A 12,411-nucleotide genomic window follows, 5' to 3' on the forward strand; every position below is an offset into this window, starting at 1 on the left:
ACACACACACATACAAACACTCACACACACAAACACTCACACACAAATACTCACACACACACAAACACTCACACACAAACACTCACACACTCTCACACAAACACTCACACACAAACACACACTCACAAACACAAACACTCACACCCAAACACTCGCACTCACACAAACACTCTCATACACACTCTCTCACACACAAATACTCACACACACACAAACACTCACACACACTCACTCTCGCACACAAACTCTCTCACACACACTGTCACACACAAACACTCTCTCACACACACACACACAAACACACACACACTCTTGCACATTCGCACGCACACTCTCTCGCACGCACTCGCGTACACGCTCTCTTGCGCACACACACTCTCGCTGAATTAAAGAGGTGAGGTGTCCTGACATCGAGATAGCATTGCTGGAGGATGTCACCAAGGAGACCCTGTAGAATTGAAGGCAAAAGGGAATCAAGAGGGAAAACGATCCGCTCGCCCTGACGCTCGCTCACACTCACACTCTGGATGAGGAGATCTGATTGTTTTTCTTCCTCTAATTGGAAGGTTTTGAGACAGAATGGAGTGAGTCTGATTGTTGTCCTGGTAATTCAACGCTTGTGAATTGAGTTTCTTGTTGGGGTTCTACTCTGGGACTGTTGTCACACTGGAGCTGCTGTAACTGCAGGGAGGTGTGGGGAGATGGGGCCAAACGAGTCACTCTCAGTACAGTAAAGGTTCAACAGGCTTCTTAGATCTCAGATCTGTTACAAGAAAAAATGTTTTTCTGTGCCACACTGTTTTTGAGCTGAAATTCCAATCTTTGCAGATACAAAACTGCATTGAACAGGCCACAGAGTATAAAGTCTCTCAACACCAGGTGTCTCATTGTTCAGAACACACACATGCACGAAGCTCCGTTGCGTTCCTGGTTTGGACAATGTACACGCATGTCTATCATCTGGGGCTGTCCTAGGTTGTTCTCAGCTAAAACCTGATCAAACATTCCACTGAAATGTCCATGCGGTGTCCTGCTAAAAAGAGAAATGGTCTTATTGTATATTGTGACAAGCTGGTGGTCCGTGTGTACAATGTTGCAGGGAGTGCAGACTGAAAAACCCTCTTTCTCTCTCGTGTCAGACATTCTTTTATGATTGTCACTAAGACACCTTTGTTACCAGACCTAGAAGGGGAGGCTGGAGATACGATTCCCATCTTTTTTTTGACTGTATGTTCCCAGAAACAACTTTTATGAACATGCCTTCTGCAAATAGCAGTTTTTTAGACACTTCTCCATTAGTAAATTGAAAAGTCTTTTGAGCTCGAACTTGCTACATCCCTAACTAGCTCCTGCACCCAGCACTAATGCACTCTTCAGAGTTCATTTTGGTTATTACATTACACCTGCATCAATGGAGTGATTTGTTACAATATTCAGCAGCATCAAATTGAGTAAATGTCGATATAAATGGATTAGATGGAAGTAGCTGCACTGCTGACAAAGGACAGGGGGACATGTAGGAGCTGAGTCCCACACAGTAATAGCCTATCTCAGCACAGCAGACTGCCAGCCAGAGCTTGAAGACTGCCACAAGGTGTAATCTAATTCAAATATCATTTGGCATCTAACTAGCAAAGAGCTTTACAAAGTGTTTTCTCAATTCTGCCTTTAACTTTAGAAGTTCCTTCTCGAGGTGTCACAAGATTTTTGTATTGATGCTACAATTGTCTTGCAGGTAATCACAATATTCCAACAATTTCCCAAGTTTGAGCCTGCACTTCCATCCATTAATCCCATTATTTCCCTTCTGGGCCTTTCATAGAATCCCTACCCTGCAGAAAGAGGCCATTCAGCCCATTGAGCCTGCACCGACTACAATCCCACGCAGGCCCTACCCCCATAACCCCACATATTTACCCTCCTAATCCCCCTGACACTAGGGTCAATTTAGCATGGCCAGTCAACCTAACCTGCACATTTTTAGACTATGGGAGGAAACTAGAGCACCCGGAGGAAAACCACGCAGACACGGAAAGAAAGTGCAGACTCCACACAGACAATGACCCAAGGCTGGAATTGAACCCTGGTCCCTGGCGCTGTGAGGTAACTACTGTGCTAACCACTGTGCTACCATGCCCATTTGTACAGGTCTGAGAAAATCTGAATTCAGCTTCATGTTTTATCAAATCTGAGCTCCGTGGCAATATCTTTTCAAACCCAGGAAAAGCATGCACACTGCTGATGATTCCGCTCCCTCTTTTTGGAGTTGACAGATTTGTGTTGTGTTTGGAATGTTTTTTCCCAGGACAGATGTGTGCCACATTTATCCTGACATGGGTAAACATGGCTAACATTAAACAGACATGAGGATATTGTTACACAGAACAAGACACAGCTGGAAGTGAGTTATACGGCTGTAATTCAATCAGGAGACATCATAAGCAGATGAGGAACACTCGTGTGCTTCACACATATCACTGGAAGCTCAGCGTTTTGCTGTTCCCCCTACATTTGGTCCATAGCATTTTACGCAGTTTAATTTTCAAAATCTGATTGACTTGGAATACAATCGAGCTACTAATTTGTAAATTTTGTTAGTTTGAGTGAATGAATAATTTGCTGAGTTTAACTGAGAAAAGTTGTGGAGTAAACAGCTGCTAAGATATTTGATTAGGTGACCAATGGGAAGCCATTACTTAAATGGGAGTCCCCATCATCAATGAACTGTTGAGTGCTTCACTGCTTTCTATATGTCTAATGCCCACATGTCTAGGGTGGCATGGTGGCACAGTGGTTAGCACTGCTGCCTCATAGCACTAGGGACCCAGGTTCGATTCCCAGCTTGGGTCACTGTCTGTATGGAGTCTGCATGTTCTCCCCGTGTCTGGTGGGTTTCCTCCGGGTGCTCCAGTTTCCTCCCACAGTCTGAAAGACGTGCTGGTTAGGTGCATTGGCCGTGCTAAATTCTCCCTCACTGTATTCAAACAGGCGCTAGAATGTGACGACTAGGGGATTTTCACAGTAACTTCATTGCAGTGTTAATCTAAGCCTACCTGTGACACTAATAAATAAACTTAGAACATAGAACATAGAACATTACAGCGCAGAACAGGCCCTTCGGCCCACGATGTTGCACCGACCAGTTAAAAAAAAAAACTGTGACCCTCCAACCTAAACCAATTTCTTTTCGTCCATGAACCTATCTACGGATCTCTTAAACGCCCCCAAACTAGGCGCATTTACTACTGATGCTGGCAGGGCATTCCAATCCCTCACCACCCTCTGGGTAAAGAACCTACCCCTGACATCGGTTCTATAACTACCCCCCCTCAATTTAAAGCCATGCCCCCTCGTGCTGGATTTCTCCATCAGAGGAAAAAGGCTATCACTATCCACCCTATCTAAACCTCTAATCATCTTATATGTTTCAATAAGATCCCCTCTTAGCCGCCGCCTTTCCAGCGAAAACAATCCCAAATCCCTCAGCCTCTCCTCATAGGATCTCCCCTCCATACCAGGCAACATCCTGGTAAACCTCCTCTGCACCCTCTCCAAAGCCTCCACATCCTTCCTGTAATGTGGGGACCAGAACTGCACACAGTACTCCAAGTGCGGCCGCACCAGAGTTGTGTACAGTTGCAACATAACGCTACGACTCCTAAATTCAATCCCCCTACCAATAAACGCCAAGACACCATATGCCTTCTTAACAACCTTATCTACTTGATTCCCAACTTTCAGGGATCTATGCACACATATACCTAGATCCCTTGAACTTGAACTTGAACTTAAACTCTCTACAAAATGTTATATGTTCATATTAATATCTAAACTGGTTGCATTCATTGATACTTGAGAATGATGGAACAATTTGACAGTTGTTGCATTGTACCCTGACTGGCTGGAAAAGCAAACTAGACATTTGAACAAACAAATCAGGTCCTTTAATTATCAACCAATCCCCTCTCCCCGACCGCCTGCGTCCAGCGAAAAACAAGCAGAAGTTAACAGTCTATAATAATAGGATGGAAGTTGATGATATTAAAAACATTTCAAAAGAATGATGGGTGGGAACCCTAGGCTATCCAGGAAGTTTGTTGTTTCTATGTAGAGTCTGGACAGTTTGTTAAAATTTAGTCAGGGCTTTTGTAAAAATTCATGTACTTTCAAGTTAAATCTTCACACATTTGAATACCTTTTAACTCAACTAATCCATCTAGTTAGACGGAATAGCTATAAAGTTGTCTTTTCCCTCCCCTTGTTTCTCACCAAACTCTGAAAATACTTCTTGTTGCCTTGTGCAGTGGGTCTTTATTACACATTTCCTTCTTCACTGAATACTTTCTTGGGCTCATTAGCATCACTATGTCCCTCCTGTAAGTGAATCTTGCACTCTGCCATTAACTCAGAGCTCAATTGCGATTTATATACTGGTGTAACTCGGGGGTTGGTACAGGAGACCGTCCTTCATATGCAGGTTTGATATAAAATGTAATCTGAACAGGAATAGACTATTTGCCCCCTCAAGCCTGCTCCGCCATTCGGTAAGATCATAGCTGACCCGATTGTGGCCTCAACTTCATTTTCCTGCCTGTCCCCCATCACCCTCGACTCCCTTGTCGATCATAAATCTATGTAACTCAGTCTGGAATGTATTTAATAATCCAGCCTCCACTGCTTTATGGGGAAGAAACTTCCAAAGATTAACTACCCACTGAGAGAAGAAATTCCTCCTCATCTTTGTCTTAATGGGAGACCCCTTATTTTTAAACTGTACTCCCTATTTCTAGATTCCCCCATGAGGGAAACATTCTCTCAGCAACCACCCTGCAAGTTCCCTCAAAATCTTGCATGTTTCAATAAGATCACCTTCATTCTTGTAAACTCCAATAAGTCTAGACCCAACCTGCTTAACCTTTCCTCACCAAACAACCCCTTCATCCCAGCAATGTGTTGAGTGAAGCTTCTCTAAACCAGCCTCCAATACAAATATATCCCTCAAGTAAGGAGGCCAAACTGGACACAGTATTCTAGATGTCCTTGTACAGTTGTAGTAAGACTTCCCTACTTTTACACGCCATTGCCTTTGCAATGAAGGCCAACATTCCATTTGCCTTCCTAATCATTTGCTGTTCCTGCATGCTAACTTTTTGTGATTCATGTACAAGGACACCTAGATCCCTCAGTACCGCAGCATTCTGCAGTTTCTCTCCACTTCAATAATATTCTGCTTTTCTATTCTTCCCGCCAAATGGACAGCTTCTCATTTTCCCATATTCTGCTTCATTTGCCAAATTTTTGACCACTCACTTCACCTGTTTATGCCCCTTTGCAGAATCTTTGTTTCCCACCAATCTCTGTATTGTCAGCAAATTTAGCTGCAATAAACTTAGTGCCTTCATCCAAGTCATTAATATGGATCGGAGATCATTGAGGACCCAACAATGATCCCTGTGGCCCTCTGCTGGTTAGTTTGCAAACCTGATAATTACTCATTGATCCTCACGCTCTGTTTCCTGTTAGTTTGCAAAACCTCACTCCAAATATCATGAGCTCGGATCTTGTGTAGTAACTTTTGTATGACACCCTACCAAATGCCTTTTGGAAATCCAAAACACTACTGGGGGGATTTTACCCCGCTCATTCCAAAACCGTAAAATCTCGCCCGAGGTCAACAGACATTCCCATGCTCCGCCCCTCGCCCACTCCGATTCCGGTGGCGGGCGAGGCGATAAAATTCTGGCCCACATCTATTGGTTCCCCTTTATCCACCCTGCTTGTTACATTCTTTAAATAAACTCTCAAAATCTGTCAAACATGATTTCCCTATCATTTTCTCGAAATGTTCTGCTACTATTATTTAATAATGGATTCCAGCATTTTCCCAATGAAAGATGTTGGGCTAATTGGCCTAACATTTCCTGCTTTCTCTCTCCCTCCTTTCTTGAATAGTGATAATAGTAATAAACTTATCTTTTTCCGAATGGCAGGCAGTGACTAGTGGGGTACCATGGGGATGAGTGCTAGGACCCCGGCTATTCACAATCTATGTTAATGATTTCAATGAGGGAGCTAAATGCAATATCTCCAAATTTGCAGATAAGACAAAGTTGGGTGAGCTGTGAGGAGGATTCAGAGAGGCTTCAGTGGGACTTGGACAAGTTGAGGAGTGGGAAAATGCATGACAGATACAGCATAATGTGGATAAATGCAAGGTTATCCACTTTGATAGCAAAAACAGGAAGGCAAATTATTATGAGAACAGCTATAAATTGAGCGAGGGGAATGTATTTTTATTCACTCACGGGATGTGGGCATCACTTGCTGGATCAACGTTTATTGTCCATCCCTAATTACCCTTGAATTGACTGTCTTACCTGGCCACTTTCAGAGGGCATTTAAGAGTCAACCACATTGCTGTGGATTTGGAGGCCAAACCAGGTATGGAAGGCAGATTTCCTTCCTTAAAGGAAAAACCAGATGGGTTTTTATGGCAATTGACAACGGTTTCATGGTCATCATTAGATTCTTAATTCTTTCACTATCTGCCACGGTGGAATTTGAACCTGGATCCCCAGGGCAGTACTCTGGGTTACTAGTCCAGGGACAATACCACTATACCACCACCTCCCCATAATGTGCAATGAGACCTGGGTGTCCTCGTACACCAGTCACTGAAGGTAAGCATGCAGCTGCAGCAGGTAGTAAAGATGGCAAATGGTACGTTGGTTTTCATAACCAGAGGATTTAAATGCAGGAGCAGTGATGTCTTCCTGCAATTATACAGGGTCTTAATGAGGCCACACCTGGAATATTGTATGCAGTTTTGGTCTCCTTATCTGGGGAAAGATGTTTTTGTTATCGAGGGAGTACAGAGACGGTTTACCAGACTGATTCCTTGGATGGCAGGATTGATGTTTGAGGAGAGATTGAATCATTTAGAATTGTTTTCACTGGAATTCAGAAGATTGAGGGGGATCTCATAGAAACGTATAAAATTCTAACAGGACTAGGCAGGTAGATGCAAGAAGCACGTTCCTGATGGTGAGGGAATCCAGAACCAGGGGTCACAGTATTAAGGATAAGGGGTGAAGCTTTTATGACAGAGATGAGGAGAAATCGTTTCACCCCAGAGAATGGTGAACCTGTGAAATTTGCTACCACAGAAAGTAGTTAAGACCAGAACATTGTACGTTTTCAAAAGCATTAAATATAGCACTTGGAGTGAAAGGGATCAAAGGATATGGGGAGAAGATAGGATCAGGCTATTAAGGTGGATGATCAGCCATGGTCATAATGACTGGCGGAGCAGGCTCAAATGGATGAATGGCCTACTGCTGCTCCTATTTTCTACTTTTCTATGGTGTTACATTTTTCAAGTTTCCAATCTACTGGAACCTTTCCAGAACCTAGGAAAGTTTGGAAGGTGACAACCAATTCACCCAGTATCTTGGCAACCATTTGTTTTAGGACCCAAGGATGCAGGCCAACAGGTGCAGGAGACCTGAAAGCATTTATCCCATTAGTTTTCCGAGAACGTTTTCTCTAATTCTCATGATTGATTTAGATTCCTCCCTCCCTTTTGCCTCTTGCTTTCCTAGTTTTCTTAGGATGTTCTTGTGTCTTCTACATGAAAGTAGATACAAAATACTCATGCAAAGTCTCTGCCATTTCCTTATTTCCCATTAATTTCCCAGTCTCACCCTCTAAGGAACCAATGCTCACTTTAATTACTTTTTTACTTTTTTATATATGTTTCAATACCCTTACTGTTTTTATATTCCTTGCTAGTTTATTCTCGTGTTCAAAATGTTGAAAATGCAACATTTCCATGTGAATCCTTTCTGTGGAAAATGGTCACTAAAGCCCAAAAGGTAACCACATATTGAATCCATGATCAGACCACTTGTTTCAATCTGTTTGAGCTATTGCATAGTGCAGTGAAAATCCACTATCCCTCCTTTCCTGAACTGAAATACCTCCCCTTCATTGACCAGCAATTCCGGGCAGCACTGGCTGTGATTGGCAACTCACTACATGGGGCACTTGTGGGGCCCAACCCAACAGTTAAACTTCACAATTGTGAGAGAGTTTTCAGCAGCAAATGATGTTCACTACACTTTTTAGGTTTGCTTCAATTTGCATTTTGGTATTTTAATAATTAATGAGTGGGCGATGGTGAACAGTCATTGAGTTCTTTATGGTTATTTTTCATTGCCTTTTTATTGACAAGTTTTGATATCTAGTAACTTCTGTTACAGGTTAGAACTCTAGCACTGCAATAGACATACAATGTACTGACCAGACACACTTCTTGCTCTTTACAGACACAGTGCCAACATAAACCTTCACCGTAAGCTTCTGACCAAAGAACTGGATGAAATGGGGTTGGATCCCGCTCCACCACTTGCCAAGGACCTCCGTGAAGAATTCTTGGCCAAGATCTATGGTGGGCACCACGGAATAGGGCTGGACATGAGGGACGAGGCCAGTTCACCAGCAGGAACGGAAGATTCTCACACCAATGGCTACACGAGGGTGACGGCAGATGATTACATGGTGCTGGACCTCAGCACTACGTCCAGTGTTCAGTCCAGCAGCAGCATCCACTCATCACGGGAATCAGAGGCAGAGAGCGATGAGGGCATCCTGTTGGATGAGATCGATGGGGCCAGTGACAGTGGTGAATCCACTCACAGAGTAGAGGCCCAGTCCCAAGCTGCCGGTTCCAGTCATGAAGTTCTAGAAGCTTCCATACTGCAGGCGGCATCAACTAGCAATGGCGGAATCATGTGTATTATCTGCCACAAAATGTACAGCAACAAGGGGACTCTGAGGGTTCACTACAAGACAGTCCACCTCCGTGAAATGCACAAATGCAAGGTTCCTGGTTGCAACATGATGTTCTCTTCGCTGCGGAGCCGGAATCGGCACAGCCAGAACCCTAACCTACACAAAAATGTTCCCTTCACCTCCATAGATTAATGCAGGCCTCTACTCCAGGTGGCCCTGATCTGTGGAAACTGCCAGGCCTTTTTGACATCAGGTGCTTACTCTGCAGTTTTTGCCCTCTGAACCTGGGGTTTGGACATAAGGAGCAATTGTTTCAGCTCAGTAGATTGAAACCCCAGCTCTTATTGAAATGCTCATGCTTAATTCATCTCCAAAGAGACAATTTGAACTAACTGTGACTGTTGCCTGCAAAATAAAAAGTACCTTCTCGTTGTCATTGTGTACTTAACTACTTGTCAGCTTTTGAAAGAAACTTTGATTGAGCATGGTGGCTTATTTTGTAAATACTGTGCCCTTAAAAGGCCAATGATGTAAATCTATTATACTGTCATCCTGATAAGCCAAGGCCCTCCTTTTATAATATTTGTGGTTTGTGAAAATTTCCTCCAAAATCAGCAACATGGAACTTATAAAGTAAGATTCACACTTCTCTTTTAATTTGTCACGCAACTGTCAGATTTGGGCTAAATGTATCTGTTGTGTGTGCAGATTTGGGCATGTGATGCCATTTTGTAACCTTGTCCTTTCTTTTCATAAGAGGACACAACCTTGTGATTGGAGCCAAGCCGTTCAGGGCTAATGTCAGGAAGCACTTCTTCACACAAAGGGGAGTGAAAATCTGGAACACTCTCTCCCAAAAAACCTGTTGTGGCTGTGGGGATGGGAGTCAATATCAAAACTAAGATGGATGGATTGTCATTGGGTGAGGATTTTAGCATTCCGGAACCAAGGTGGGTAGATAGAGTTGAGGTGTCGATGAACCATGATGTATTGAATGGCTGGACAGACTCGAGGAGTTGAATGGCCTCCCTCTGTTCCAGAGTGTAAAATCAGTAGATTTTTCCTGTTGTCACTGCGTCACTATTTATAAACTAGAACAGCTGGCCTGGCCTTTTCAGTATTTAATACTATATTGTGTTTTACCAACAGTTCCGTGGCCCTCCCCCAAAATGATAGATATATTCCATGAAAGGGTCCTCTGGCGATGAGGATGCATTACTGCCTATCCCTAACTCCCTGCACCCTGTCGCCGCCTCCAGCCCGATTACCCTCCAGATTCTGTATTACTATCCTCTTGTGTATTTTCACATTGATATCATTCCTTTTAGCTGCCTAGGCACTACGCTCTAGAATTCCTCCCATACATCTCTCCAACTGTCACACACTCTTTCTCTATCTCCCTTTAAGACACTCACTAAAACCTATCTCTTTGACTAAACCTTTGATCACCCACACTAATATCTCCATACATGCTTCAGTGTTAAATTTCAATCTGATAATATTCCTGTGATGTGCTTTAGGAAGTTTTGTCACGCTAAAGGTGTTATAGAAACACAATTTGTTGTTGTTATGCCTCCACTCTATGCAAAGAGCCAGGATTAGGAACAGTTTCTTGTCAGGCATAGCATGAGGTGTTAGTAAATACTCCCACTCTTTGCTTTATGGAATGCCTGAGATTGCAAGGATAGTCCTGCTAGATGTAGGCCAATATTCAATCTGGCCAGTTTAAAATGAATAGACCTATCCGCATTTAGTTGTGCTTGTCTCTTTTCAATCATAATGTTATCAGTTGTGTTGGGCATTTTTCTCTGCACAGGATATAAGGACATGATGAGATAGGCGGTCACAAAGACACCTGATACTTTTAATATTCATTGATCAGTATTAGAGGGTTCACATGCCTAAGGCAGGTGCAAGGAACACACATACCAGGTCTAACACACCCCTCTCATAGATCATGAAATCTTCTTGCAGTTTGTAAGATGTCAGTCACTAACACATTCTGACCAGAGTGAATTCTTTGTAAGGACGTGCATTGGACCATCCGAGTGATAACGTTCTGAATGTTGGTAGTTTTATACCTCTGGTTCACAGTCTCCCATTTTAGAAATGTTTCTCTTTGGCCCAACACTGGATAGAAATATTGTAGCTTTTCTACAAACCATTGTCGGCTGCATTATTCTGAATAACTCATTCACACTAAAAAGTAAATCACAAAATAGAAAGGATTCTGAATTCTATTTGGATATAGCTCTAGGGGAATACGTGAATGTCAAACTCCAGCAGATACCAGAGCTCAGGATCCCATACCAGAGGTACCACCAGGGTTAGCTAATTAGAACATAGGATTTCGTTTTAAAGTGAAGGAAAGGTCATTAGTCCATCAAGTTTTCCCCTCTTTAATATCCTCCAACTCTACCTCCCTGACTTCTTACCTGACCTCCTTGACCCTCACCGAATACCGCAATTTCTCCTCACTGCAGAATTACTCTGTTGTGAACCCACTTCTGTTACTCAATTCAACAGTCCACAGCCTGACTGTCACTCTTGTGTCCCTGATACCTAATCGTTGCAGTGAAATTTACTTTAATCTTTCAAAGCAAGTTTTATTACTTAGATCTAGAATTAAAGGCACTTATTTGGCCGGAACAGTCTTAATCCAGTTTAACGGAATACATATTCAAAGGGACAGCACAGTGAGAGTAACTGGTGTTTGGGGGGGGGGGGGTTACTATAGAGACCTCTACCAGCTAACTTCAGAAGAATGCTTTCTTAAATTACCTCTAAATATCGCAAACTAAGGCCTTTGGCTCATCAGTATCACATGGTTGTTAGTTTTTTTTCTGTCCTGTCATTGTGTAGAATCTTGCTGGGAGAAGGATTCTGAAGGTGAGGAGGGCGTGAAAGTAATGATTTGTTCTCGGGGCAGTTTGGTTTATATTGGGTTTGAAAAGTTGTTTCTTTTTCTCTTCCCTTCGTAACTTTCGCTAATATTTTTCCAATAAGATGAAACACGGCTCGTTTAGTTACTTGCTCGAAATAACGCCATGGAACCGCTGGCATGCTTTCAGTATTCTCTTAGAGGAGATGGTGTATCTGTAGTACTTGTACCTGCATCCCAGTCACGCACTTTCCAACCCCACACGGTGAAATGGGTCATTTAAACACAATTCTCTTTCTTAGCCGCCGACCTCACCCCCACCATAGGAGGTCCACTTAGTTCCAAAAGGCAGCCCCCTCTGTGACCACCTTTGGTGGACCGCAGCATTTTAACTGCTTTGCACGGGTATTGAAGGCTCTTTACAGGCAATCCATTTTTTATTGTTAGGATACGAATATTCGTCCAAAAACCAAATCAACGTGGTGGGTCCTACACTTGGGAACCTACCAAGCCTTGAAGAGTTCGCAGAGCCCAGTGTTGTTGCACACACACAGTTCGATAACAGAGCTTTGAGCGATGTGGAGGCGGTTAGGGTTCTCCAGTGAAGATTATCGCATTGTGACAAGTTTTGATCGCACCAGGACAGCCCCGAGGGCCGTCTTTGTGGCCACGTCTTATGGAGCTTCATGTTCCAATGAGTAGCGCTCAACAGAAAGACTGTTCCTAATCATTCCTTA

The 12,411-nt window shown here is 43.2% G+C and overlaps 1 protein-coding gene across 2 annotated transcripts in view; it reads left to right on the plus strand.

The window, feature by feature from the left end:
- Positions 1 to 10,047, plus strand: part of bnc2 (basonuclin zinc finger protein 2) — a 57,162-nt gene extending 47,115 nt beyond the window's left edge. Inside the window, exon 2 of one of the 2 annotated variants that reach the window (XM_078213906.1) lies at positions 8,328 to 9,227. In XM_078213906.1, coding sequence (XP_078070032.1) covers positions 8,328 to 8,985 — 658 coding nt within the window. In that variant the 3' untranslated portion in view covers positions 8,986 to 9,227. Of the gene's footprint in view, positions 1 to 8,327 lie in introns of both variants that reach the window. The other variant, XM_078213904.1, reaches the window with a different exon arrangement.
- The last annotated feature ends 2,364 nt before the right edge of the window (positions 10,048 to 12,411 follow it).

Source organism: Mustelus asterias, chromosome 6, assembly GCF_964213995.1.
Source record: "Mustelus asterias chromosome 6, sMusAst1.hap1.1, whole genome shotgun sequence".
Classification (NCBI taxonomy): Eukaryota; Metazoa; Chordata; class Chondrichthyes; order Carcharhiniformes; family Triakidae; genus Mustelus; species Mustelus asterias.